The 25,101-nt window shown below is 33.6% G+C and overlaps 1 protein-coding gene across 2 annotated transcripts; it reads right to left on the bottom strand.

The window, feature by feature from the left end:
* Positions 1-604: 604 nt before the first annotated feature.
* Positions 605-24,685, bottom strand: SULT1B1 (sulfotransferase family 1B member 1). 2 transcript variants are annotated; one of them, XM_019715641.2, is made up of 8 exons: positions 24,612-24,685; positions 22,233-22,419; positions 21,826-21,954; positions 18,450-18,547; positions 16,568-16,694; positions 15,290-15,384; positions 10,203-10,383; positions 605-4,261 (listed from the first exon to the last, which is right to left on the bottom strand). In XM_019715641.2, the coding sequence occupies exons 2-8, from the start codon at positions 22,378-22,380 to the stop codon at positions 4,128-4,130; spliced, it is 912 nt and encodes a 303-aa protein (XP_019571200.1). In that variant the 5' UTR covers positions 22,381-22,419; positions 24,612-24,685; the 3' UTR covers positions 605-4,127. The 2 variants fall into 2 exon arrangements, with proteins under 2 accessions (XP_019571200.1, XP_019571199.1); XM_019715640.2 differs by lacking the exon at positions 24,612-24,685 and having other exon boundaries at positions 22,233-22,546.
* Positions 24,686-25,101: the final 416 nt, after the last annotated feature.

Here is a 25,101-nt window from a genome sequence, read left to right as displayed (position 1 = left end):
CTTCCTCCAAAGTGAGACAAAGCATGATTCTAATTCCTGAGTAGAAAATCCTTTTGAACATCAGGTGGCTTTCAATTCTTTGCATTCAACAAATAACAAGAAAGGAGAATCTAATAGAGTTGCCATCCAATAGATCATTATAATTTTTGGTGATTCTTATGATTTTTGATATGTGATTTTTTTTTTTTGTCAGAAGTAATTCACATAATTGAGAGACATTGTAAAACAAAATTCCTATCTTATTTAAAGAAATACATTTTTGACACTTATAGCAATAAAAAATTAAATGGGTAGAACAGATGCTGAATTCTATATTATTGTATCAACATGTAATCATTATCTGGACTGAAGAACTAATTGAAAAAGAATATTCATCTATCTTATTAAATGAGACATTTCCTATAAAAGTTTACCTTAAAGACTTATCATTTACTTAAAGACTTATGATCACAAGACATTTTAAAATTTAAATTTAAATATATATTCATGATTTTATTGCAGAGAAATATAATAGGGTTATAAATAAAACAGCATCAGTATAAAATATGAAAGCAGTTTTGTGATAAAATTCTGTAGAAAAGTGATATTGAAATTTTATTTAAAATAGAAAAGTAATCATGATTTTCCAAATCACTTTGTAAAGTGACATTTTCCTGCATTTTATATGAATAATGGTGAATATCAAATCACTAAAGTATTTGAATTTCATTGGAAACATTTTTGAAAGTGTTACAAAAGTTTTATTTTAAAATGTCAACATTTTCTGGACAGTGTAAATTATCTTTCACTACTATTTAAGCTTATAATTGGAAAAAAAGTTAGGTGTCAACTTGGCTAGTGTATGTTACCCAGCTATTCAATCAAACATGAATTTAAAATGTGTGAGATGGTACATAATTTTTTCAAGATTATTTTGGAGACACTACAAGCTAAACCTTTAAGATCACTAGATAATTAGAATAATGCCCTAGGATTACGATTCTGAACTGGTCAACTAATTACCGCTAGTAAGAACAATTTTCCATCTCACTCAGGAGCATCTTTCATGAAAGGTATTATGGAGTGCCTGATAGGCAGAGAACAAGGATATATAGCTTTATTTTTGCCTCCTTGCTAATAGCTGTTGGCATATAAGGTAGAATGCTTTGTGATACTGTTTCACACTACATGTTGGAAGAGTTATGAGGGAGGAATCATAAAGCTTTAAATACTTCTAACCTATTGGAAGCTCACAACACATGCAATAACTGAATAATCAAAAGACTTGGTCCAAAAGCTTTCATGAAAGCATGAACTAGCAATAAAGTTCAGCATATATACTATATTCATCAGAGAAACCTAACCAATGGGATATGTAAACATATGAACATGTATATATGTATTTGCATATATGTATCTGTGTATATGCTTGCACATGTGGAAACAGTTTACACACAGTTTTTAGGAAAGAGGAAGCAAATAGAGCCATAGAATTTTGGAATGTGGAAGAAACACAAACCAATTACCTAATTTTACAGATGCGAAACTAAAATCGTATTTACAGGTTTTCTAAAGTTTAAGCATCTCACTAATGGACAATCCAAGATACCGTTCCCTTGGGAGTCTTTTGGCGCTTTCCCTTTGACCAATAATAACAAAATTTCACAGTAGGTACCTATTCTAAACAAGTGCTAGTACTTGCTTTGAATGCTATAATGAAAATATTTTTTAAACCATACTTTGGCTTTTTGGAAAACACTCATTGATTGATTAGTGAGGTGACATGGCTGGGGGAGTAATCATGTCATTGCCACATATTTGTTCACTGTCCTTACATCACGTGCTTTGGTTAGAGAAAAATAGAATGAGACTATTCTAAGTGGCTTTGTTTGATAATTATACTAATGATTGTTGGAGAAATAATGGTAAATTCATTGTTTTAGGAAAATTAATTTGGTGGCAGTTTTCTGAATGATTTCACAGGATATCAAGTACTTTTGAAGCTGGAATTCTAGCAGGAGTGCTATTATATGTGTGTGATGTGAGCATGAGCTGATGAGACAGTGAACCAGGGTGTCGATATTTGAATCAGAGAATAATATTAAATGTCAACTATAATTAAATATGTATATGTGTATAGTCACAGGATGTAATGTACAGCATAGGGAATATAGTCAATGGCATTGTAACAGCTATACATAATGTCAGAGCGGTAGTAGATTGGGGGAAGGGGTTATCACTTTGTGAGGGGTGTAAACGTGTATTACATTGCTTTGTACACCTGAAACTAATTTTATAAAATGGATAAGAGGCAACAACCTGTAAGGAATGTAAGGGAAAATCTAAATTCTATTTTTTTTTCCACTCTATCTCCAGTGCCCCCAAAATGCTTAGGGCATAATTAAAGCTCACTCAAATTTTATTAATAAAGTCCAGTTACAGAGACTTATTTCCACACAGGAAAACTAAGAAAAGTGGAATTATTTTATCCTGGTAGTGAAGGCAGTTAGTGCAGCCAATCTACTAGACAGATTAAAGACTAGTTCAGAGACATTTAATTGTTTTCGAAAATAGATTATAGTATCAGAAATCATACCACATTAACTTATTAATAGAGATAATAAAACAAATGGATACATGATTGGCTTTACTTCCTTGTTGGCAAGAGTATTCTAGAAAGCTGGAGCTAGTTTACAATACCCCTAAGCATTCAAGGTTAACTACTAAACATGTTTCTGAGGAACGTACACATACATTTCATTTCCTGAAATAATTTATAACACGTGATAATAAATGTATCAGAACAACTATCTCCAGAATCATAGATATAACACTCTTAGGAGGTTTGCAGTTGGCATTAGATCAATCCCCTAGGATTGGGAAAGAAAGAAGTTATAAGCTTGAGGAGCTATTCCAGCTGCAGAGGCTGACAGCAGAGATGCACCTGTGAAGGCCAACTATTGCAACCCAAGTTGTCACCTTAACTCAGTTATGGCTCAGGAGGCCTGTTATGTGTCAGAACTCTTCTCCAGAATGAATAAGGGCCCAGGGCATTCAAACCAAGGTTGAGTTTGGGAACCTGGGCTTGGCATTGAATTTGGCACATGCAACTATGACTTGCTGGCAAAAGATCTTGCTGTACAAGGCTATAGAAATAACTATTTCTAAGGCAAAGCTGGAATTGAACAATGAGTGTTCTAAGGAGACATTTATCAAAGAATCTACTTTGAGAGGCATAGTATAAGATAGTAGGTAGAAGGGATGTGGGTCTGGAGGGCATAGTGGAAATTCAGCCTAGAGAATCTCCCTTAGGGACCAGATTGGGAAATTTTAGCAGCAGCTATGATCTTAATCTGGGGGTACTGATGGTACTATTAAGGTATCGAAACCTATTTAGACACAAGGTGAAATAATTGAAATTCCCAAATGGGGACCAAGCACGGCAGTAGGTGATTCTCAGAAGTTCAAAAGAGGCCATAAAGGTCTGGAAAGGACTCTACACAGGAAGCAGTTTCACCCCTCAGTCTGGGATCTCAGAGTAGAGCTCTAGTTCCCAAGGAAGAGCTCAAGGGAGACTAATGTAGATCTTTCACCTTTGAAAACTCAGAAATTAGAGACTCAGTAATCAGAAATTTGGAAAATCAGATTAGGAATAGAAACATTTTCAAACTCCGAATCACATGATTTGGCACATGAACTGTGTTATCAAAATAGAGACACTGCACAAAGATGAGCTATGACTCAGGGAACAACTTGAAACCCAGAAGGCAACAGTGGAACAGACTGTCCTGGGTCAAGTTTTCAGCAAAGGGAAATTAGGGCAGAGCTAGGAAATGTGGTGTCAGTGTGCAGACAGCATTTCTTGGGCCACGTGAGTAAATGGGGGAACTTAATTCTAAGCCAACATATATGGAGATTAGGTCGGATAAATGCTTTCTTGTCAGTACTAGTATAGGAAAAGGCAGGAACAGCCTATGAAAAGATAGCAATTGGCCTTAACTTTAGGGAATTTGGAAGCTCAGAGTCAGGAGCAAAACTGGAAACTGATTAATGACACTGAAAAATCAATTGTTTAAAAACACTTCTTTCCTTTGTAAATCCAAGTCAAGTCAGAACTGCCCGTTTCAACAAATCACAGGTCACTTCTTTCAGATTTGCTGCGTAGGCTCTTTTATCTCTGTGCGGAACTGAAGTTCACTTCCAGACATTTCCTTGTTATATATGGCATCAAATTTCTCATTTTGGGCCACTGTGAAGTAATTCTTCCAGTCGCCTGTAATCCCTAAAAATAACAAATATGAAAATATATGAAGGAACGAAATATTTCCATTATGAAAAAAAGCTAACGTATATCAAAAGAAAAACTTAGAAAAATTAAAGAAAGACTTTCTTTGTATTTGAATATTTTAAAATGTCATTTCTCTTTTACTGGTAATCCCATCTAGAAAGGTGGCTTATGACTAAACAGAGGCTGATATTTAAAGACATGTTCTGATAAGGGTTAATTTCCTTGCCTAAATTTATGGGCTATAGAATAGTTTCCTGAAAGAGATTCTTTTACTGTTTCTAATTATCCTGGGTCATGGGGTTACCACTGAACACTGGAAATGGTCAGGGCATGTTTTATTTAATGAATAACTTTTGGAAACTCTACAAAGGACTGGTCATCAGCACAATCAAACCTCGGAATAAAAAGCTGATAAGTATCATTTCTCAGAATGTGTAAATACGGATGGTATAATTCTTGTAGGATACTTGTTATTTCTGAGTTCCCTAGACTTATACTGTATTTGCATTTTAGATGTGAAAAATAGCATTAAACATATAACATCCCTGAACCCTTTCTTCAAAAGTAAAACATATGTGATATAAATTTATTTAATCTGTTATACTTAGATGTTTATAAATATTTATTAAAAAATAAAAACATTTTCAATGCACTGCCAATGTGTTTGGGAGAAAATATTTACTTTTTCTATAATGTGTTATTAAATATACTATACCATGTTTCCCCGAAAATGAGACCTAGCTAGACAATCAGCTCTAATGCGTCTTTTGGAGCAAAAATTAATATAAGACTCAGTTTTAATTTACTATAAGACCGGATCTTATATAACATAATATAAGACCTGGTCTTATTTTGCTATACTATACGACCAGGTCTTACAAAATATAATCAGTATAAGACCCAGTCTTATATGAATTTTTGCTCCAAAAGACACATTAAAGCTGATTGTCTGTCTAGGTCTTATTTTTGGGGAAACACGGTATTGAATTGCAAGCTATATTAACCCTGATGGTTTGATGAAGATTTCGAATCCTTTTAATGAAAAACATACCCTTAGACAAGGTTGTTTCCCTGGTTGTTATACTTTGTTCTATGTTTACCAGATGGAAAGAGCTCTTTGGGATGTATGTGAGGGAAGTGTATTTTCAGGACAGTACATCTGTAAAGATGTCATTAAAAACAGAGAGCACAGATTTAAACAATAAAGAGTCATATATAAAGTATTCCAATAATCTGAGTATAAATTTTATAACACACAAACACATTTGCTTCACAAGAGTAAGGAATGTATAAAAATTTTTATTTTGATAAAATAAATTCTGGTCAAAGCCCAGATTTTCCTGTTTTATTGCAATTTGGGACATAGGTATAAACACTGGACATCACCTATCCTCTCCCTACTATGTTTACTATTGTGTGACTAAATTATGACATTGATTTATCCAGCATGGCATCCTTCAACGCTATGTGTGCCTGGCTTTTCAGTCATATTGAGCCCTTTTCACCATCTATTTACATGCATGGCTCTTGCATTACATTACGAATGTCTTGAGGCAGATGCACGTGTCATTCAACCATGTGTGTCTTAGAGAATTCATGCTGCAGATAGGTGTTCATGGAGAGTTTTTCCTATATGTAAATTAATGGATGAATTATTGAATGCATGAATGAGTAAAGGAGAGATGAATCTTAAACTATTTGAGTTAGTAAGACTTGCTATTTTTGTATGTATTATTTATGATCAGAAAAATATTCTAAATGCTTACATATTATTTACCATTATCCTCCCAAAAAACTTGAGCCATAGATGTTAGTACTTTCTCCATATTGTCAGTGATGTAACCAGAGTTTTGGCAGATTAATGAATGTATTCAAAGTCATAGATTCAGGGAGTGGCAGATCCCAGATTGATCTGACCACAAAGGACATATTATTTACTACTTCTGGAAAGCATGTAAAGACATCTCTTATTAGACCAGTATGCATTCTTTAAGGATGAAATTGGAGAAATCATAGAATTCACATACTGAGCTTATCTCCTCTACCTCTATATCTTAATGAGATATCATGAGGGTGGCATCAATTTTCATGAGTAAGGATAAAATTCTCCTGGAAGTTACATTCAGTGATCTGGCATAATGAAAATTTGCCCTGTTTAAGAAATACATTTTTTTCTGAGTCTTACACTAAAAAAGTGTGTGTGACTGTGTGTGTGTCTGTGTGTGTGTCTCTGTGTGTGTGTATGTTAGTCTTCTTTGTTCAAACTTATAATGCACCATTTACAATGAAAAATTTTATTTGCCCTCCTAGACTAGAGGTTACTTTTGAAAAGTTAAATGTAATTCCATACAGATCTGATGATATTTTGTTCTATTTCTTTAAAAAAATGCCATTCGAATGAGATTGCATTAAGTCTGTATATTACTTTGGTTGATATGACCATTTAACTACGTTGATTCTTCCTATCCATGAATAACTTTTTATTTCTTTGTATCTTCTTCGATTTCTTTTAATACTGTCTTATAATTTTCAGTGTATAGGTCTTTCACAAAATATCTTTTGTTAAGTATATTCCTAGGTATTTTATTCTTTTTGTTGCAATTGCAAAAGGATTTTTTTTTTCATTTCTTTTTCTGATATTTCATTGCTGGTATATAGTAATGCAATAGATTTTTATACGTTGATTTTGTAGCCAACAACTTTACTGTTTTTGTTTATTGTTTCTAATAGCTTTTCAATGGTGTCTTTAGGGTTTTCTATATAAAGAATCATGTCATCTGAAAAAAGTGACAATTTGACTTCCTCATTCCCAATTTGGATGCCTTTTATTTCTCTCTCTTGCATGATCTCTCTGGCTAGGACTTTTAATACTATGTTGAAAGCAGTGGTGAGAGGAGGCATCCCTGCTTTGTTCCTAATCGTAGAGGAAAAGCTGTCAGATTTTCACCATTGAGTATGATATTAGCTGTCGTAGATGGCCTTTATTATGTTGAGGCATTTTCCTTCTATACTAATTTTATTAAGTGTTTTAATCATAAATGGATGTTGTGTCTTGTCAAATGCTATTTCTGCAGCTATTGATATGATCATATGATTTTAATCTTCTATTTTGTTTATGTGGTTTATCACATTGATCTATTTGCATATGCAGAACCACCCTTGCACCCCTGGAATGAACCTCTTTTGATCATGTTGCATTATTTTTTTAATGTGTTGTATTCGATTTGCTTGTATTTTGTTTAGGATTTTTTTTAAAAATAATTTTCATAAGAGTTTATTTGACACAAACTGATGACATATACTGGGGAGCAAGATATCAAATGCTCCCTTGTTTAGGATTTTTGAATCTGTATTAATCAGCGATATTGGTGTGTAGTTTTTGTGTGTTTTTTTTTTTTTTTTCTATTTTCTGTTATCCTTACCAGGTTTTGGTATCAGAGTAGTATTGTATGGATCACAAAGACCCTGAATATCCAAAGCATTCCTAAGAGAAAAGAACACAGCTGGAGGTGTCATACTCCCAGACTTCTAATTCTACTACAAAGTGACAATAATAAAAACACCATGGAATTAGCAGGAAAAACAGACATAGAGACCATCAGAATAGAAATGAGAACCCAAAAATAAGCTAAATATATATGGGCAGATAATTTTTGAGAAAGGAGCCAAAAGCATATAATGGAGATAAGAAAGCTTCTTCAATAAATGCTGCTGGGAAAATTGGAAAGCTACATTTAAAGCAATGAAACTAGACTGCTGTCACCATGTACTAAAATTAACTTAAAATGGAATAAAAGGCCTCAATATAAGACCTGAAACAATAGATTGCAAAGAAGAAAAAATAGAGACTAAATTGATAGACCTTAGGTTCAGAAAGGATTTGATGAATTTGACCTCAAAGGCAAGAGAAGTAAAAGTAAAAATTAATGAATGGGACTATATCAAACTAAAAATGTTCTTCACAGCAAAAGAAACCATCAACAAAACAAAAAGGCAACCAACAAAATGGGAGAAGATATTTGCAAACAACTCCTCTGAAAAGTGGCTAATTTCCAAAATATATAAAGAATTCATACAACTCAACAATAACAACAACAACAACAAACACAAACAATCCAATTTAAAAATGGGCAGAGGACTTGAACAGACACTTCTCCAAAGAAGACATACAAACAGCCAACAAATATATAAAAAGATGCTCAACTTCACTAGCTATTAGGGAAATGTAAATCAAAACCACAATGAGATGCTACCTCACACCTCTTAGAATGGCTATCATCAACAAGACAAGTAATAACAAGTGTTGGAGAGGTTGTGGAGAAAAAGGAACCCTCATATACTGCTGGTAGGAATGTAAATTGGTACAGCCTCTATGGACAACAGTATGAAGTTTCCTCAAAAAATTAGAATTATCATATGGAATAGCATTATCAGACCAGATATCCCACTCTGGGTATCTACTCAAAATTCTGAAAACATTTATTTGAAAGATATATGCACCCCTATGTTCATTGCAGCACTATTCATGATGGCCAAAATATGGAAACAATCGAAGTGTCCTTCAATAAATGGTTGGATAAAGAAGATGTGGTACAAATATACAATAGACTATTACTTGGCCATTTGTCGAGTAATGAAGAAAAGATGAAGTCTGCCATTTGCGACAGAATGGATGCATCTTGAGACTATCATCCTAAGTGAAATAAGTCAAATTGAGAAAGTTGAGAACCATATGATTTCACTCATATATAGGATATAAAACTGAAAGCAACAAACAAACAAGACAAACAAATAAGCAAAAAGTCATAGCACAGACAAGAGTTTAGTGACTACCATAGGGTAAAGGGGGACGGGAGAAGTAGAAGAGGATAAAGGGGGTCAAATATATGATAATGGAAGGAGAATTAACTTTGGGTGGTGAACACATACTGCAATATACAAATGATGTGTTATAGAATATGTAGATGTATTGTACACTTGAAACTTATATAATATTAACCAATATCACCCCAATAAATTTAATAACTTTGTTTAAAGCATATACACAAAGGTAAATCTGGAGAAAAATAGCATTTAAGTGTAGTGTTTTTGAAAATTAAAAAAAATTAAAACACTGGGACTATTTGCCATTTTAATAAGTTATGGAGAAAAACGTTTTAGACAAAAATTTAACCATATAACTCCTTCAAAATTAAGGGTTTTCATCCACATGTTCTTATGCACAATACATTCCTAGGGTTATTTTTACTTCCCAGTGCACCAAGTGCAATTCAATTCTGTCCAATTAAATAAAGAATATTGAAAACAAAGGGTAGCGTTATTAGGTGGATAAGTTCTCAAATTTGTTTAAATTAATAATTTGTTAAATGCATTGTTTTTATCATTATTAAAACATTTGGCACAAGTCACATACAACAAGCCACAATATATAGGACTTGCTTCAATAGAAGTAAAGATGTATTTCCACAATGAATGCAATATTTCTCTATTGTCATCTACCTAAGTTATATTTAGATTCCATGTATCCTATAATTCAGTCAGTATTTGGGGGGAGCAAAAACTTCCCATAAAGTAAAAAAAAAAAAGAGAAAGCCCTTTCTCTTGGTGAATCCTTTTTAATAATGTGACCACTGTTTTCTAAATGATATGGGGGTCTTTAAAAAAAATGATACTGTACTGAGTTTATCAATGAGAAGGAGAAGGAGGCCTATTCCAATTCAGACAAAGATTGAAGATTTAAAAATAAATCTAGAATGACATCAGATTTGACAAGACCTCTCCCATTTAGCAGATTATTAAATAAGAAGAGAAATATGTATCAAATACTCAAGGCTAAGTAATTTGGTAGTGATCACAAAGTTAATCCTCATTTCAGAATAATTCAATAGAAAGTGAAAAGGGAAATTAAACTCAGAAAGAGGGATATTAAACTCACCTTTGCGCATAAAAGAGGATTTGCTGTGATCCATCACTGTCTTTGGTAGATGTGTATAATTCACCAGAGGGTTGTCCTTCATCATTCCAAATGAGGTGTGATGGACTATTTTATCCAAGATCTCATCATTCAGGTTCTTCTCTAGAAATCTAGTAATTTTCTTGATTTCCTGTTTTGGATTCTATTGGTGGGTAAAGAAATATATCCAAGAAAATGGTAAACAAATCATTAACAATGTAAAAACTATAATTTTTATAATCTTTTTTCTTAAATGTTAATTCTGAATATTTAATTCATATTTGGTTAAGTCTAGTAATAATTTTTAAAAATTAATCATAAAAATGAAAAAACAATAATTTGTGGTTAGCAAAAATAAATAGAAATATTTTGTTTGTACTAAGCCTTATATTTTTAGTTCAAAGTACAATAAGAAAAAACCTTGGGCTAAATATTAACAATATTTAGAAAAAAAATCTTAAAAGTTATTTTAAGCTGAATTTGTAATCAGATTTGAACTGTGCATGTTTTAGGGACACCCTATCTTTTATATTCGTCTTACCTCTTTTTTTTCTATTTTTATTCAAAATTTATTTGTTGTTTTTAATAACAATATTTATGAACAAAAATAATAAATTTATGGACAACTTCAAGTATGTTTGCCTTAAAGTGCAAATACTGATTAGACCTTGCTTGGACATAATTTATTAAAAATAAATTCTAATGAAGGGGCAAAGCTACCAAGACCCAAATTATTCATTAGCCATTGAGACTAAAAAGAACAAAATCTAAGAAATGGATCATTTTCCAGATACTAATGATGTAAATTTAATATTTGTAACTTTTTAGGAAGCTAAACTAAAAGCTGCATGGATTAGGTCTAGAAACATTTTTGAGGAGATGGCATCTAAGCCGAGAAAGAGATGAATCAGAATTGACCAAGATGCATGTTTTTTTGAGATGTTAGAGGGTGAATTTCCAATAGAGAAAATAATTAAAACTCTTGGAGGTGTTAGTGTCTCATTGTGTTAAAGGGGGAAAAAAAGCAAAGTGGTTGGAGTTAGGTTTGAGTTGTGCTCAGGAGTGAGAGAGGCTATAAAACTGGAAAGATAAGTTAGAATAAAATTGAGAACATCCTTGGATATCCTACTGAAAGATTTGGACTGTATCTATAATGCCATAAGGAAGCAATAGCGTTTAATAGTGTGTCTTATTAACTCTGTGTGTGTGTGTGTGTGTGTGTGTGTGTGTGTATACGTGTGCACACATGTATATGTTTTGGCAGGGAGTTCCCCAGAAGGAAAGTTATAGCAATATTTTATGTATCAGACCTTGAAGAGAGAAGAATGAGATGACTAATTAATTTAAGGGGTGTCAGTGCTTAGAATGAGTAAAAGGTCAGAAATAATGATAGTGGAGAAAAGGCCAAAAGAAAAGTTCGTAGTGGTACTAGGAAATAGATGGACAGGCAAATAGAGAGAAATTTCTGTTAGGGATTCAAAGTATTTGGAGAATAATCTGTCCACTGCCAAAGTATCACTGATGGTGTTAGTTTATAAACCAGTAGAAGTTAAAGTACAGAGTGCTGACTTCTATTGAATCTTTCTCTGCTGTGTTTCTCTTTCACCTCATTCATTGAGAATTTATGCAGACATTCATAAACCTGATGTAAATTATTAGATTTCCCTCTGAATTTTATTCTTGATATGTACTTATAATTTTGTTATATTATTATTATATTAAACCTCTTATATAATTTTGTCTAAAAATTACACATGACAGAAGAAAAACATTGTCTTTTAAGTATGAAGTATGTAGAAGATTTGAGTGGGATTCAAAATATCTGGATATGCTTATAAAGCTGATTGGGCCAGACTGTAAATCAATATAATGAGTTGATTTGAATAAGGCATTTTAGCTGAATAAGAGAAATGGTTAACATGAGAGTGTCATGTGGGGGACAGTATTATATATGACTCAGAATTTGGATACCAGCTCAACCCAGCAAATGTACTTCTCTATTCTGTGGAGAAAAGGGAATATATTCAGCAGTGAAAATTGCTCTTTCATAAAGCTAATAAATGCTGCTCGTGCATCCAGAAAGTAGAGAGAGATACTTGGTACAGAAGGACAATTTTCTCTCTTCTAAAGAATTTGTAACTTAACTTTGATTAACCAAAATCATATTTGTTTTGCATCTGTATATGTATACTGGCAAATTTACATTAATTGCCTCAAAAACTAGTAAGGTTTACCACAGATTCCCTGTGGGCTGCAAACAAGTGTGATGCAGGGTGGGGCCTGTGCAGAACAGAAAAACTTAGAGGACTCTTTTTGATAAGATGTGAGAAATAATCTGGGGGTTTCCCAGAAATACTTGGGAGCAAAGGAGATTTTTACCTGGGGCATGATTTCTGTTATGCAAAGTAGGATTGATGTCACTAAAATGTTTGTTATTACTAATTTTTTCATTCATTCATTCATTCATTCAAGCAATCAGTTATTCCTACAAGTGACTATTGAGCCCCTATGTATGTGGTAGGTGCTATATCAGGTACTGCATTTTTTTTTTTTTTTTTAGTATATTTAATCTTCCCATCTTGCTTTTTAACCACATGGGATACATTTATACTAATTACTATAATGTTTTCCCCACTAATACTAGAATCTATGTTAGTTCTGGGGTAGTTAAAATGGATTGATTTTTCCTCTTAATTATGGGTCAAATTTTTCTGCTTATCACAGCAGATATGATAGATATGAAGAATGACAGATATGGTACCTTCTATACATTATAAACTACAAGACTTTGTTAAAAGAAATTGAGTCAGACAGAAAAAGCAGAGAACCATATGATTTCACTGATATGTGGTATATAAACCACAAACAACAAAAGAACAAGACAAACAAATGAGAAACAAAAACTCATAGACACAGACAATAGTTTAGTGGTTACCAGAGGGCAAGGGGGGAAGCGGGTGGTAGATGAGGGTAAAGGGGATCAAGTATATGGTGATGGAAGGAGAACTGACTCTGGGTGGTGAACACACAATTGGATTCTTAGATGATGTAATACAGAATTGTACACCTCAAATCTATGTAATGTTACTAACAATTGTCACCTCAATAAACTTTAATTAAAAAAAAAGAAATTGAAGAAGAACAAAGAAATGGAAAACTATTCTGTGTTCGTGGATTGGAAGAATCAACATAGTTAAAATGGCCATATCATCCAAAGTAATATAAAGATTTACTGCAATCCCCATCAAAATCTCAATGACATTTTTTAAAGAAATAGAACAAAAAATCATCAGATTTGCATGGAATTACAAAAGACTCCAAATAGCCAAAGCAATCCTGAGAAAAAAGAAGAAGGCCAGAGGTATCAAAACTCTCAGACATAAAATTATACTACGAAGTGGCAATAATCAAAAAAGTGTGGTATTGGAAGAAAAACACAAACACAGACCAAAGGAATAAAATTGAGAAACCATAAGTAAACCCACATATATAATGGGCATGTAATTTTTTACAAAGGAGCCAAAAACATACAATGGAGTAAAGAAAACTTCTTCAATAAATTGTGCTGGGAAAATTGGAAAGCCACATGCAAAAGAATGAAATTAGACTGCTATCGGTTACCATGTACTAAAATTAACTCAGAATGGATCAAAGACTGGAATATAAGACCTGAAACAGTAAATTGCAAAGAAGAAAGAATAGATACTAAACTGATAGACCTTGGGTTCAGAGAGGAATTTATGAATTTGACTTCAAAGGCAAGAGAAGTAAAAGTAAAAATTAATGAATGCGACTATATCAAACTAAAAATTTTCTACACAGCAAAATAAACTGTCAACAAAACAAAGAGGCAACCAATTGAATAGGAGAAGATAATTTCAAACAATTTGCAAACACCTTCAATAAAGGGCTAATATCCAAAATATATAAAGAACTTGTACAACTCAGCAACAAAGAAACAAACAATCCAATTAAAAAGTGGGCAGAGGACCTAAATAGACACTTCTCCCAAGAAGTTGTACAAATAGCAAACAGATATATGAAAAGATGTTCAACTTCACTACTTATTAGGGAAATGCAAATCAAATTCGATACCACCTCACACTTGTTAGAATGGCTATCATCAACAAGAAAAGTAATAACAAGTGTTGGAGAGACTGTGGGAAACAAAGAACCCTCATATTCTTGGTGGGGATGGAAACTGGTACAGCCACTATAGAAAATAATATGGAGTTTCCTCAAAATATTGAAAATAAAATTACCATATGACCACGCAATCCCATTTCTGGGACTCTACCCACAAAATCTGAAAATGTTTATTTATAAAAGTATATGTACTCCATGTTCATTGTAGTACTATCCATGGTGGCCAAGACATGGAAACAACAGAAGTGCCCATCAATAGATGACTGGATAAAGAAGATGTGGTACATATACACAATGGAATACTACTCAGCCATTTAAAAAGATGAAATACTGCCATTTGCGACAACATGGATGCATCTTGAGATTATCATGCTAAGTGAAATAAGTCAGACAGAAAAAATGACTTCACTTATATGTGGAATATAAAACTGAAAGCAACAAACAGACAAAACTCATAGACACAGAAGATAGGTTAGTGGTTACCAGAGGATAATGGTGTGAGGGGTGATAGAAGAGGGTAAAGGGGATCAAACACATGGTAACGTAAGGTGAATCTACTTTGGGTGGTGATCACACAATGCAATGAATATATAGATGATGTATTATAGAATTTTATACTGGAAACCTATATGCTTTCACTAACCAATGTCACTCCAATAAATTTAATAAAAAATCATGAAAAAAGAAAAGGTGCTCAGTAAAACACAATGGTTAAAAAGTATAAGAGGAATAAAAACATAACTGATTTTACAATTAGAAAGTCATTAATTATCTTAGCAAGATTTGGGTAAGCAGGCATGGTGAGTAGGCAAAGCAATCATATCATTCTGGACTCTATAGATTATGTTGAAAACTATATATTTATACTTTTACCCCATGATTTAGTGGGGGAATTATCCAGGATGAATTTCTACCATTTTTACCTCTTTCATATCTTCATAGTACAAAAAGAGTATTGGGTGTTCTTCTTTTTTCTTCCACCAGCTTTTAACGTGATCAAACCAGGAACCATAGGCAACTAAAACCAGAGAAACAGTCTGTTTCCATAAGCATTCATGAAATTAAAGCTTTGTTTCTGAACAATAAGTCAAATTGTCTAAGCATTCTCTGGAATTTTGTAATCAAGGGAACTGAGAAATAAAGCTAATTTAAAAAATATATATAATCAGCCAAATATGAATTTACAAACAACAAGATTTAAAAAAAATAAAGTACAAAGGAAGCATTTCAACTGAAAATACATTGACCTTCAATAGGTTATACTTAACTTCACATGGAAAGAACTATTCTTTTATGAAGTACTCATATCAACTATTTATCTAAGTACTATATTTATATGTATGATAGATTTTACTAATGGTTTCGGCAAGGTAAACAATTTCTATTGTGAACAGGAACTGAGATTGGATTTCTAGCAACTGAAAAGAGATTAAAGAATATTTTCATTAAGCCAGTGTTTAATACCAGGTTTATATATTTCATATCATAGTAAAATATTAGAAATACAAGATCAGACAATTAAATTAGAGAACTTGTTGCAATGATTTGCTAACATTGTTTGATGTCAGAGGGATTACTCATTATGAATTTGTACCAACTGGACAGTTAACGAAGTTTAGTATTTGGAAGTGCTGTAAAGACTGTGTGAAAAAGTTAGACTATCTGAACTTTTCACCAACAATTCATGGCTCTTGCATCATGACAATGCACCAACTCACACAGCACTGCCTATGAGGGAGTTTTTAGCCAGTAAACAAATAACTGTATTGGAACACCCTCCCTACTCACCTGATCTGGCCCCCCAATGACTTCTTTCTTTACACAAAGATAAAGGAAATACATTTTGATGACATTCAGAACATCAAGGGTAATACAACAATGGCTCTGATGGCCATTCCAGAAAAAGAGTTCCAAAATTGCTTTGATGGGTGGACTAGGTGCTGGCAACGATGCATAGCTTCCCAAGGGGTGTACTTCAAAGGTGATCATAGTGATATTCAGCAATGATGTATGTAGCACTTTTTCTAGGATGAGTTCGCAAACTTAATTGTCTGACCTCGTATTTCATTTAGTTTTTAAATAATATTTGGGTGTACTTGTCACTGACTTGGAAAAATAATTGTTTTGAAAGAAAAAGTTATACTAGCAATAGCTGATAATATTTTTAAAAACTTATTAATATTAGGCTAAGTCCTACCTACCATTTCCAGTCATGAATCTTTCCAGATATTCTTCCCATGTGCCAGGAAAGGGTTCCAGATTATTCATTAAGTCAAAATGGTAATATGAGACTGCAACATCCTTGGCATTTCGAGCCAGATAAATCATCTACAGGATGAGGAGAAAGAAAATTAATTGAATTGTATTTTATTTAAGACAAAAAAAAAATTAATGTACAGTCAAGGAAAGCAACAGATTTGAAATCTATGAAACTAAAAACAGGAAAACATTAGAGAATTAATCAAACATAAAGTTGGCTCTTTAAGAAAAATCAATAAAATTGAAAAACAGCTAACGAGACTGACAAAATCAAAGAAGACACAAATAATGGTATGAAAAGATGCTCCACATCATATGTCATGAAGTACATGCCAATTAAAAGAACAATGAGATACCACTCTACAATTATTAGAATGACCAAAATCCAGAACACTGACAACATTAAATGCTGCTGTGGATGTGGAGAAATAGGAACTCTCATTGCTGGTGGGAATGCAAACTGGTACTGCTGTTTTGGAAGATATTTTGGAAATTTCTTATAAAATTAAAAATAGTCATACCATATGATTTAGCGATCACACTACTTGGTATTTCCCCAAAGGAGCTGACAGATAAGGTCTACACAAAAACCTTGCAGGCAACCAAGATGTCCTTCAGTAGGTAAATGAATAAATAAATTTTAGTACATCCAGACAATGGAATATGATTTGGCACTAAAAAGAAATGAGCTATCAAGCCATGAAAAGGCACAGAGGGAACATAAATGCTTATTACTAAGTGAAAAAAGAATCCAATCTGTAATGGCTACATACTATATGATTCCAACTATCTGATATTCTGGAAAAGACAAAACTATGGAGACAGATCAGTGGTTGCCAGGATTGGGGGGATGAGGGATGAACAGATGGAGTACATAAGATTTTACGGCAGTGAAACTACTCTGTATGGTACTACAATGGCGAATATACAGAGGATGCCAAAATAAATTTACACACATTTTAAGAAAGAAAAAAACTGTATTAAAACTGTAATACTCAACATATACTGATAAAAAAGATGAACACAAGTCATGTGTATACATTTTTTGGCACCCACAATATATGTTATCATACATTTGTCCAAACCCATTGGATGTGCAAGACCTAGTGAACCCTCATGTAAAATATGGACTTGGGCTGATTATGATGTGTCAGTGTAGGTTCATCAACTTGACAAATGCACCACTCTGGTGGAGATGCTGATAACGGGGAGTCCGACCATGTGTGGAGGCCGGGGTGTACATGTGTGGGAAATCTCTGCTTTTCTCACAATTTTGCTGCGAACCTAAAATTGCTCTAAAATAAATAAAATTGCTATAAACCTAAAGTCTGTTAAAAGAAAGACTGAGAAGAGAATATAAGAATAACTTCTCTTTACAAAATTTAACAACTTAGAATTCCTCATATATCACAAACTAGCAAAAGTCAGCCAAGTTGAAATAGATCATCTGACTAGACCCACAATTATTGAAAAAAACTGCATTTCAAACTTAAAAGTTCCCCAAAAGCAAATATCCAGTCACAGATCTTTCACTGGAGAATTTTACCAAACAACTAAATAAAAACTGACATCCTTATGTTGGGTTTTCAGAGAAGGCCAGAACATCTGGAGATATTGTGCTGAGATGAGAATCCTGTTACTATATAACTTTGGAAAACTTGAGTATGTAGATTCAGACTGAAATAATTGAAACACTTTAATTGAAACCCTGTCTGATGTAGCTCAGTTCTCAAGGTAACAACTAAATGAAACATTTGAGCAATTATGTGAGTAAGTAAAGAGGTAGGGTCACATTAAGAAACTGACTTGTAGTCTATAGTGTACCTTGCAGTTGTTCTTCCAGAAAGACTTAGGAAGGAGATCAATTGGTAGGTGTGTCTTCACAAGCCGAGGTGATGGATTCTTCTCTAATTGCTCTGCACCTTGGAAAATATAGTTTGGCATACAGAGATATTAGAGTCTCCAAGAAGCCCGCATTTCTGGGTTTCCTCGACCAACCTTTTAAAATACTTCTGAGCAGTGTATAATGCTGCTAAATTTTGAACCAATCAGAGGCATTATGTACCTAACAGGCAATACTGTACAATGGTTAAAGGTATAGGTTCTGAGGTTAGCCTCCTTCGATTCAAATCCTCTCTATCACTTTCTCACTGTGAGACATTTGAAAGTAGCCCAGTCTCTGTGCTTCACTTTCTCCTCTCCAAAATGAGGAGTAATAATATTATACCAACCTTAGCACTTTGGAGTTTTATCATACCTGTGTATATTATAAATAATTATAAAATTATTTTCTGTATGTCAAAGAGATGTTGATAACTAGTAATTCGCACATCAGTCATTGTTTTGCATGAGCTATTTTAGTATAGATATCATTTTCATTATTTCCTTTATGTGTCATATATATTTAAAATGAAAATGTTGTGTAATTTTTAGGTATTAGCTGAACTCTCCAAAGTGATACAACTAATATGTGGTACAATTTGGTTTCATATTAAGTCTTTGGATAAGGGATATATGAACTTCTTTGAGACAGAAAGTATCCATTTATTTCTATATTTCCAGCCAGGAAGAACCCAGGGGCCTGGATCTCACTACATAGTGATTTAGCCATTCTGAAGGCACTTTGAGGGTAACGACATACTCAGAGAATTTCTGACAGAGACTGACAAGATCTGGCTAATCATTTTCACTTACTATTCTTTTAGTGGACTGAGTGGCCTTTGTTATACCCCATGTATATCTATTAAGGATGCTATCTCCTCTAGAGTCGCCAGACCCTAAGATCTCAATTATTGTTGTCTCTTTCTTCAGGTTTCCCATGCAATAATTCTTAAAGTCCTTTGCATATTTTTCACATTATTACTTACATCCAGTCTAACCTCTAGATTACCTGTTAATCCTATATTATCTTCCCACCTTTTGCATATGAAGGCACACCTACCCATAATTGTATGACTCATTCTTTCAAAACAATTTTATGCTTCAATTGCTTACACAAATTTATTACATATGCTAAAAAGCCACCCAGTGTGTCTCTATTAAAATATCCTTTTAACTGTTATATATAGAACTTATTTTTGTTTGTTTGTTTCATTCTTTATTTATAACTTATTTATTTATTTATAACTTATTTATTTGTTTATTGTCAGTTCCCATGCATGCTCCCTATCCCAACCCCCAAACACAGACACTAGAATGAAGAGTCCATGAGATCAGGGAGGTTGCTTGTTTTGTTCACCAACAAATGTTCTGTAGAGAATAGTGCATAACCCATGGTTGTACTCAGAAGAACCTCTTAATACCAATGCAGATAGGGTTGGCAGCCTTGGGAAATAAAGATGCAAAAATCCCAGTTAAATTTGAATTTCAGATTAACAACAGATACCTTTACATATAAGCATCTCCCACTGTAATATTTGGGATATACTATTACTAAATAAAATAGCTATCTGAATTTCAAATTTAATTGGGTAACCTGAATTTTATCTGGAAAAATTAATTATACACCTATAAAATTCCACCAGGTATTTCATTATGACCTGGCAGTTACACTTTGCTCAGCATACAGGAATGAGAAATCATAATCTTCCACAGCTCATTATTCCTCAATGCCATGACATGAACTTTTATGTCTGTTTCTTTTATGAAGTTTTCCCATATTGTTGTTCCTCTTCTCTCCCTCAACTTTATTGAAGGATTTATCAACCTCTTCTGTCTTGTAATTGTTTTGCCATGTGAGGTCCTTTAAATGAACCCTTTACATGCTCAACTATGAATGTTGGGAATATGTAATGACATCACAAGTATTCACGTTCAGGCTCCAGAGTAAACCTGAGTGCCAGTTTATCCTTCTTTACCTGGTGAAACTCACCTTTTCACTCTCTAGCAGTGATACAAGCCTCACTCCCCACCCTCAACCCCCATCTCCCACCAACAATCCCTGACTTCCTGATCCCTGGTTACTTTGATTCTATCACTTGTTCATTTTATACTTTCTATGACTCTGGAGTCTTAACTCACTCTTGCACTCATTTTGGTTGCTTACCCCAGAATAATCCTTTAGTTCCAAGCTTCAGCGTTTGCTCTCTGACTTCAGGAAGCCATGCAGGAGTGACACCCTGCCAGTTGGTCCTTCTCTGTCTAGCTCCAGCAAGGGAGAGAATTTGGATTCTGTTCTTTCTATTGACATACAATTTCACCACTGTACTTCTTCTTATCCCAGGTTTCCAACAGCATTGGAGAGCCAGGCCTCACTTCTTAAACCCTTCTCACTTGCCCACAGGACATCATGTATTTCTGATTCTCTCTGAGCTCACTGAATATATCTTAAGAACCACAAGCCTTACATGATCTGTTCCTGCCTAGTCGTTGTCAATTGTTTTGCATCTCACTTTCCCTTCTTTCATTATTGTTATTATTGGTTGTGCAGTTGTTATTGCTTTTTAGTTTCAGAACTATACCAGTGTGTTTCCTGCTTCTAGGACTTTAAAACAAATAATTTATCTTCCTGAAATATGCTTTCTCTAACTATGTGCATGGCTTTAGATCTCAATTCAGAGTGGTTATCCCTAATTATCCAATCTAAAGTAAACTCTCCTATTGTTCTCTTTCATAGAGACCAAGTCTTTGGATATGTAAGAGTCACATATTGTTATTTTATTTACTTATTTAATGTTACAATATTACTGTAAGCTCCTTGGGGATAAGACATCTAATTTACTAATCATTTTGTATCTAACCCATAGCACACTACATCATTCTTTAGAAGCACTCAATAAATATTTGTGGAACGGAAAAATGAATTGGATTAATAATAACTTTTATGTTTTAAGAGGTATTGATACATCTTTACTTATTTATTTAACTAAAGCAATGTCCTAAATTAGGAATTTATTGCTTTAGTCTGCCAAATTCTATACAACAAAAGTCAATAAAAAATAAGGAACGTTTTTAATCTCATTGACCAAATTTTTTGTTGTTTTCTACAACAAAATTCTTTCATTTTTCATTATCATACCTGGATATGTAACGGACTAAAACTAGTTTCTCAATGTACCTTAGTTATTGTACTACTTTCTAACTTGCACTTTATATTACCAAATCTACTCCATTTCCTTTGAGTGGAAATCACAAATATAATAATTAATATACTACATAAATAATATTACAAAATTATAATTCCCAGATGGTTTAAAATTACCTGAAATTCTTAGTCCGGGGAGAGCCATTTCCAACATTGGAACTTTAGCAGTTATAAAATCTCGCTTACATTTTTCAGTATCTCCATCATTTAGAATCATGTCCACAATTTCACTTATCCAAGTGGTACCTGTGGTAAAAGGCAACATTTTTTATAACCATCACCTGAATCTGAGGGAAAAAGTACCTGTTGGAAGCCTGCCATCTTAATATATTCTATTAGAAATTTAATGCTGCAGTTTCCCTTTATATGCCCTCAAACCCATTGTAATATATTTGAAGTAGATGGCTAGACTGACTGATAGGAATATTAATTTCATTTAGGATGATAGTAATTTTAAAGAGAAGTTGATTTTCAGGAAACAAAGGTTGAAGTCAGAGCTGCATTTGTCAGGCCACAACACTCACCTGATTTGGGGTAAGTGGCTATCACAATGTCATCTCGCCTGCTGTGGAACTGTTCAACCTTTTCCCAGTTGTCCGCAAAAACACAGATCATGGGGTAACCATGGACCATCTTCAAATTTTTTCTCAGGAAGTCTTTTGGAGAAATCATTTTTGTACTAGATTGTGCAAATACTTAATAGAATATTCACTGACAATCAAATCATGGAGAAATAAAGAGGGTAAAAATTTAAACTGAGTAACAAATCTTACTCTTAAGATCCTACAACTTGTTACAAAGTAAAATTGGCCTTTAACACACCGAGAAAACAGAGATCTAAATACAAAGGGCATTTCTGTGGGTATAAAGCTGTAGATTGCAAGAGCAGCAACTGGCTCAGTGACAAGAAGAACAAAGGTCTTTTAGTGGAAACGTTGGTAAGAAATGGAACTGCATAGCTTGCTTTGAGTTAAAAATTACATTTGATAGAAATATGCTAAAAAGTATCTGGACTTCAGGCAAAATAAATCTATCACTCATCATTACACTTCAGTTTACCTCACCTTTTTTAATAGGAAATCTGTTTTCTTTCTTCTATTGTCCTTGTACACATAATGCACCTTTTTTTCTCTGTGTGCTTATAAGATTATTTTTTCTTTATCACTGATTTTGAGTAATTGAATTATGATGTGCCTTGGTGTGGTTACTTTCGTGTGTGTGTGTGTGTGTGTGTGTGTGTGTGTGTGAGTGCCTGTGTCTGAGTGTGTGAGTGCGTGCTTCAGGTTTATCAACCTTCTTAGAAATGTGGGTTTAAGGTCATTATTTCTTCAAATACTTTTTCTGCCTCTCCCTCTTCCTTCTGAGACTCCAGGGCCCATGTAGTTATCCACAGCTCACTGATACCCTATTCATTTTTTAAAATATTTTTCTCTCTTTCTGTTTCATTTTGATAGCATTTATTACTATGCCTTCATGTTCACTAAACTTTTATTCTACAATGTGTAATCTGATGTTAATCCCAACCAATGCATTTTTATCAGACTTTGTAGTTTTCTTCTCTAGAAGATCATTTTGGGAATGATTATATTTTTCCTGTTTCAACTTTTCGAACATAGTAAATACAGTTATAATGATTGTTTGCGAGTCGGCATAAAAACACAAAACAAGTGAGTGGCAATCCAGAAATAGACTTCAGTTTTCCCAGGTCTGCTCACTTGCTCATAATGCAAATTTACCATGTGTGGGCTTGACCAGAGTCAAAAAATGTCCGTAATTTATATTAGTCAAATGAGGGTGTTCACACTTTGTAAGAAAATCTTTCTTTGACAAAACAAACTTCCTTCTGACAAAAAGTTCAAGCTCTCCACACTGCAGAAATGTAACCATTGTCACCCCAATACACTTTAGTTAAAAAAAAAGTTAGAAAATAATGGATATGAGTAACAAGATGAAAACAAGGCAGCTGATTCTGAATACATACTAGTCACATCTGAGAAGTGGGTGTAACCAGTTCAGGAACTTAGGAGGATTAGTCCTGAATTAGCATTGCTTCATTGTGACCAGTGGATGATGACGGGTTCAAAATTATATGGGGAGATGTGTGCAGGGGGACGGTGCAGAAGACATAAGATAACTAATCTAATTGAACCAGATACCTTAGAAGATGGCTTATGAATATTTATTTACAATTAAAAAATTAGTTCATAAAAATCTCTTAAATCCTACCAGAAAGTAACAATTTTATGTGGTTATATATTATAGCTTGTATGACACAGCAAGTCTTTCTATTTAAGTTAAGCTATTAGCTGAAAATTAAAATGTCTAAAATTTGGTTTTAAAGAAGATTCATGGAAAAAGAAAAATGAAAAGCAATGCACCTCTTAGGAGAAACTGAGTTATCTGACATTAAAATTGAATGGTTCTTTTAATGAGAAAGCAATAATTTTCCCATTTGTCTCATTCTATACAATGTCCAGCTCTATTTTGTCCACATTGAACCTCAGCTACTGAAATAAATATAATAAACAATATATTCTATATTCTGGAAAGTGCCTTAAAGTAGTGTGTGTGTGTGTGTGTGTGTGTGTGTGTGTGTGTGTGTAGAGGTGGAGGGACTATGGGAGCAAAGAAGTGAGGACTTGAATTGTATTCCTGTTTCCCTTATGAAGCTTAATTTTTCACAAGAAGACAATTCTGGCATGTTCAGAAAAATAAAAGTGATTATTGAAAGCCCTAAGAGATTCTGTACAGTATAAACAATACCTGATTTTCCTATGGGAAAACTGAAAGTAAGCAAAAACATTCAAATTACAAATGTGTTCAAATGGAAATCACTCCAAGAGCACAATCCTGTGTGGATGAAGGACAAAAACTTCAAAAGAGATTTAAAAAGCAAATTTTACCTTACAATTCAATCACCTTTTTCAGTTTTAATTTTTAGTCAGTGGTGCTGCTGCTTGCTGAAAGGAACCTGGAAGCTGGAATAGTCCTGGAAGGGCTAGGCTAGGGAGCCTGGGGAGGGGAAAAAATATGTTCAAGGATATGATCTGAATATAATAGTCAGTGATATAAAATGTTTGAACTAAACACACATACATATAGAGGCAAGCCCTGCTCAGAGCCAGGAAGCCCTAAGCAGGAAATGGAGCAGGGTGGAGGCCACAGTGAATAAAGTCAGAGATTGCCTAGATTTGAATGTTCCCTCAAGCCTTTCAAAGGGTCTGAGAGAAATGCATAGGGAGAGAATCTGAGGGGTCAGTGGATGTAAGACTGTTGCTTCTCTATGACATATAAGAATGTCTTCTAATAATTTTGGTCATGATGAAAAATTGTGTGTGTGTGTTGCCTGTATGCATATATGTTTATGTGTGTTTTCATCTGGAAGAACGTGTT

Source organism: Rhinolophus sinicus, linkage group LG02, assembly GCF_036562045.2.
Source record: "Rhinolophus sinicus isolate RSC01 linkage group LG02, ASM3656204v1, whole genome shotgun sequence".
Classification (NCBI taxonomy): domain Eukaryota; kingdom Metazoa; phylum Chordata; class Mammalia; order Chiroptera; family Rhinolophidae; genus Rhinolophus; species Rhinolophus sinicus.
This window is presented reverse-complemented; position numbering and strand designations above follow the sequence as displayed.

Coding starts and splice junctions, on each gene's coding strand:
- SULT1B1 (XM_019715641.2), bottom strand. CDS start 22,380: ATGATTTCTCCAAAAGACTTCCTGAGAAAAAATTTGAAGATGGTCCAT. Junction 21,955..22,232: donor AGCCACTTACCCCAAATCAG/GTGAGTGTTGTG, acceptor CTTTTACCACAG/GTACCACTTGGATAAGTGAA. Junction 10,384..15,289: donor ACTATGAAGATATGAAAGAG/GTAAAAATGGTA, acceptor ACCCACCAATAG/AATCCAAAACAGGAAATCAA.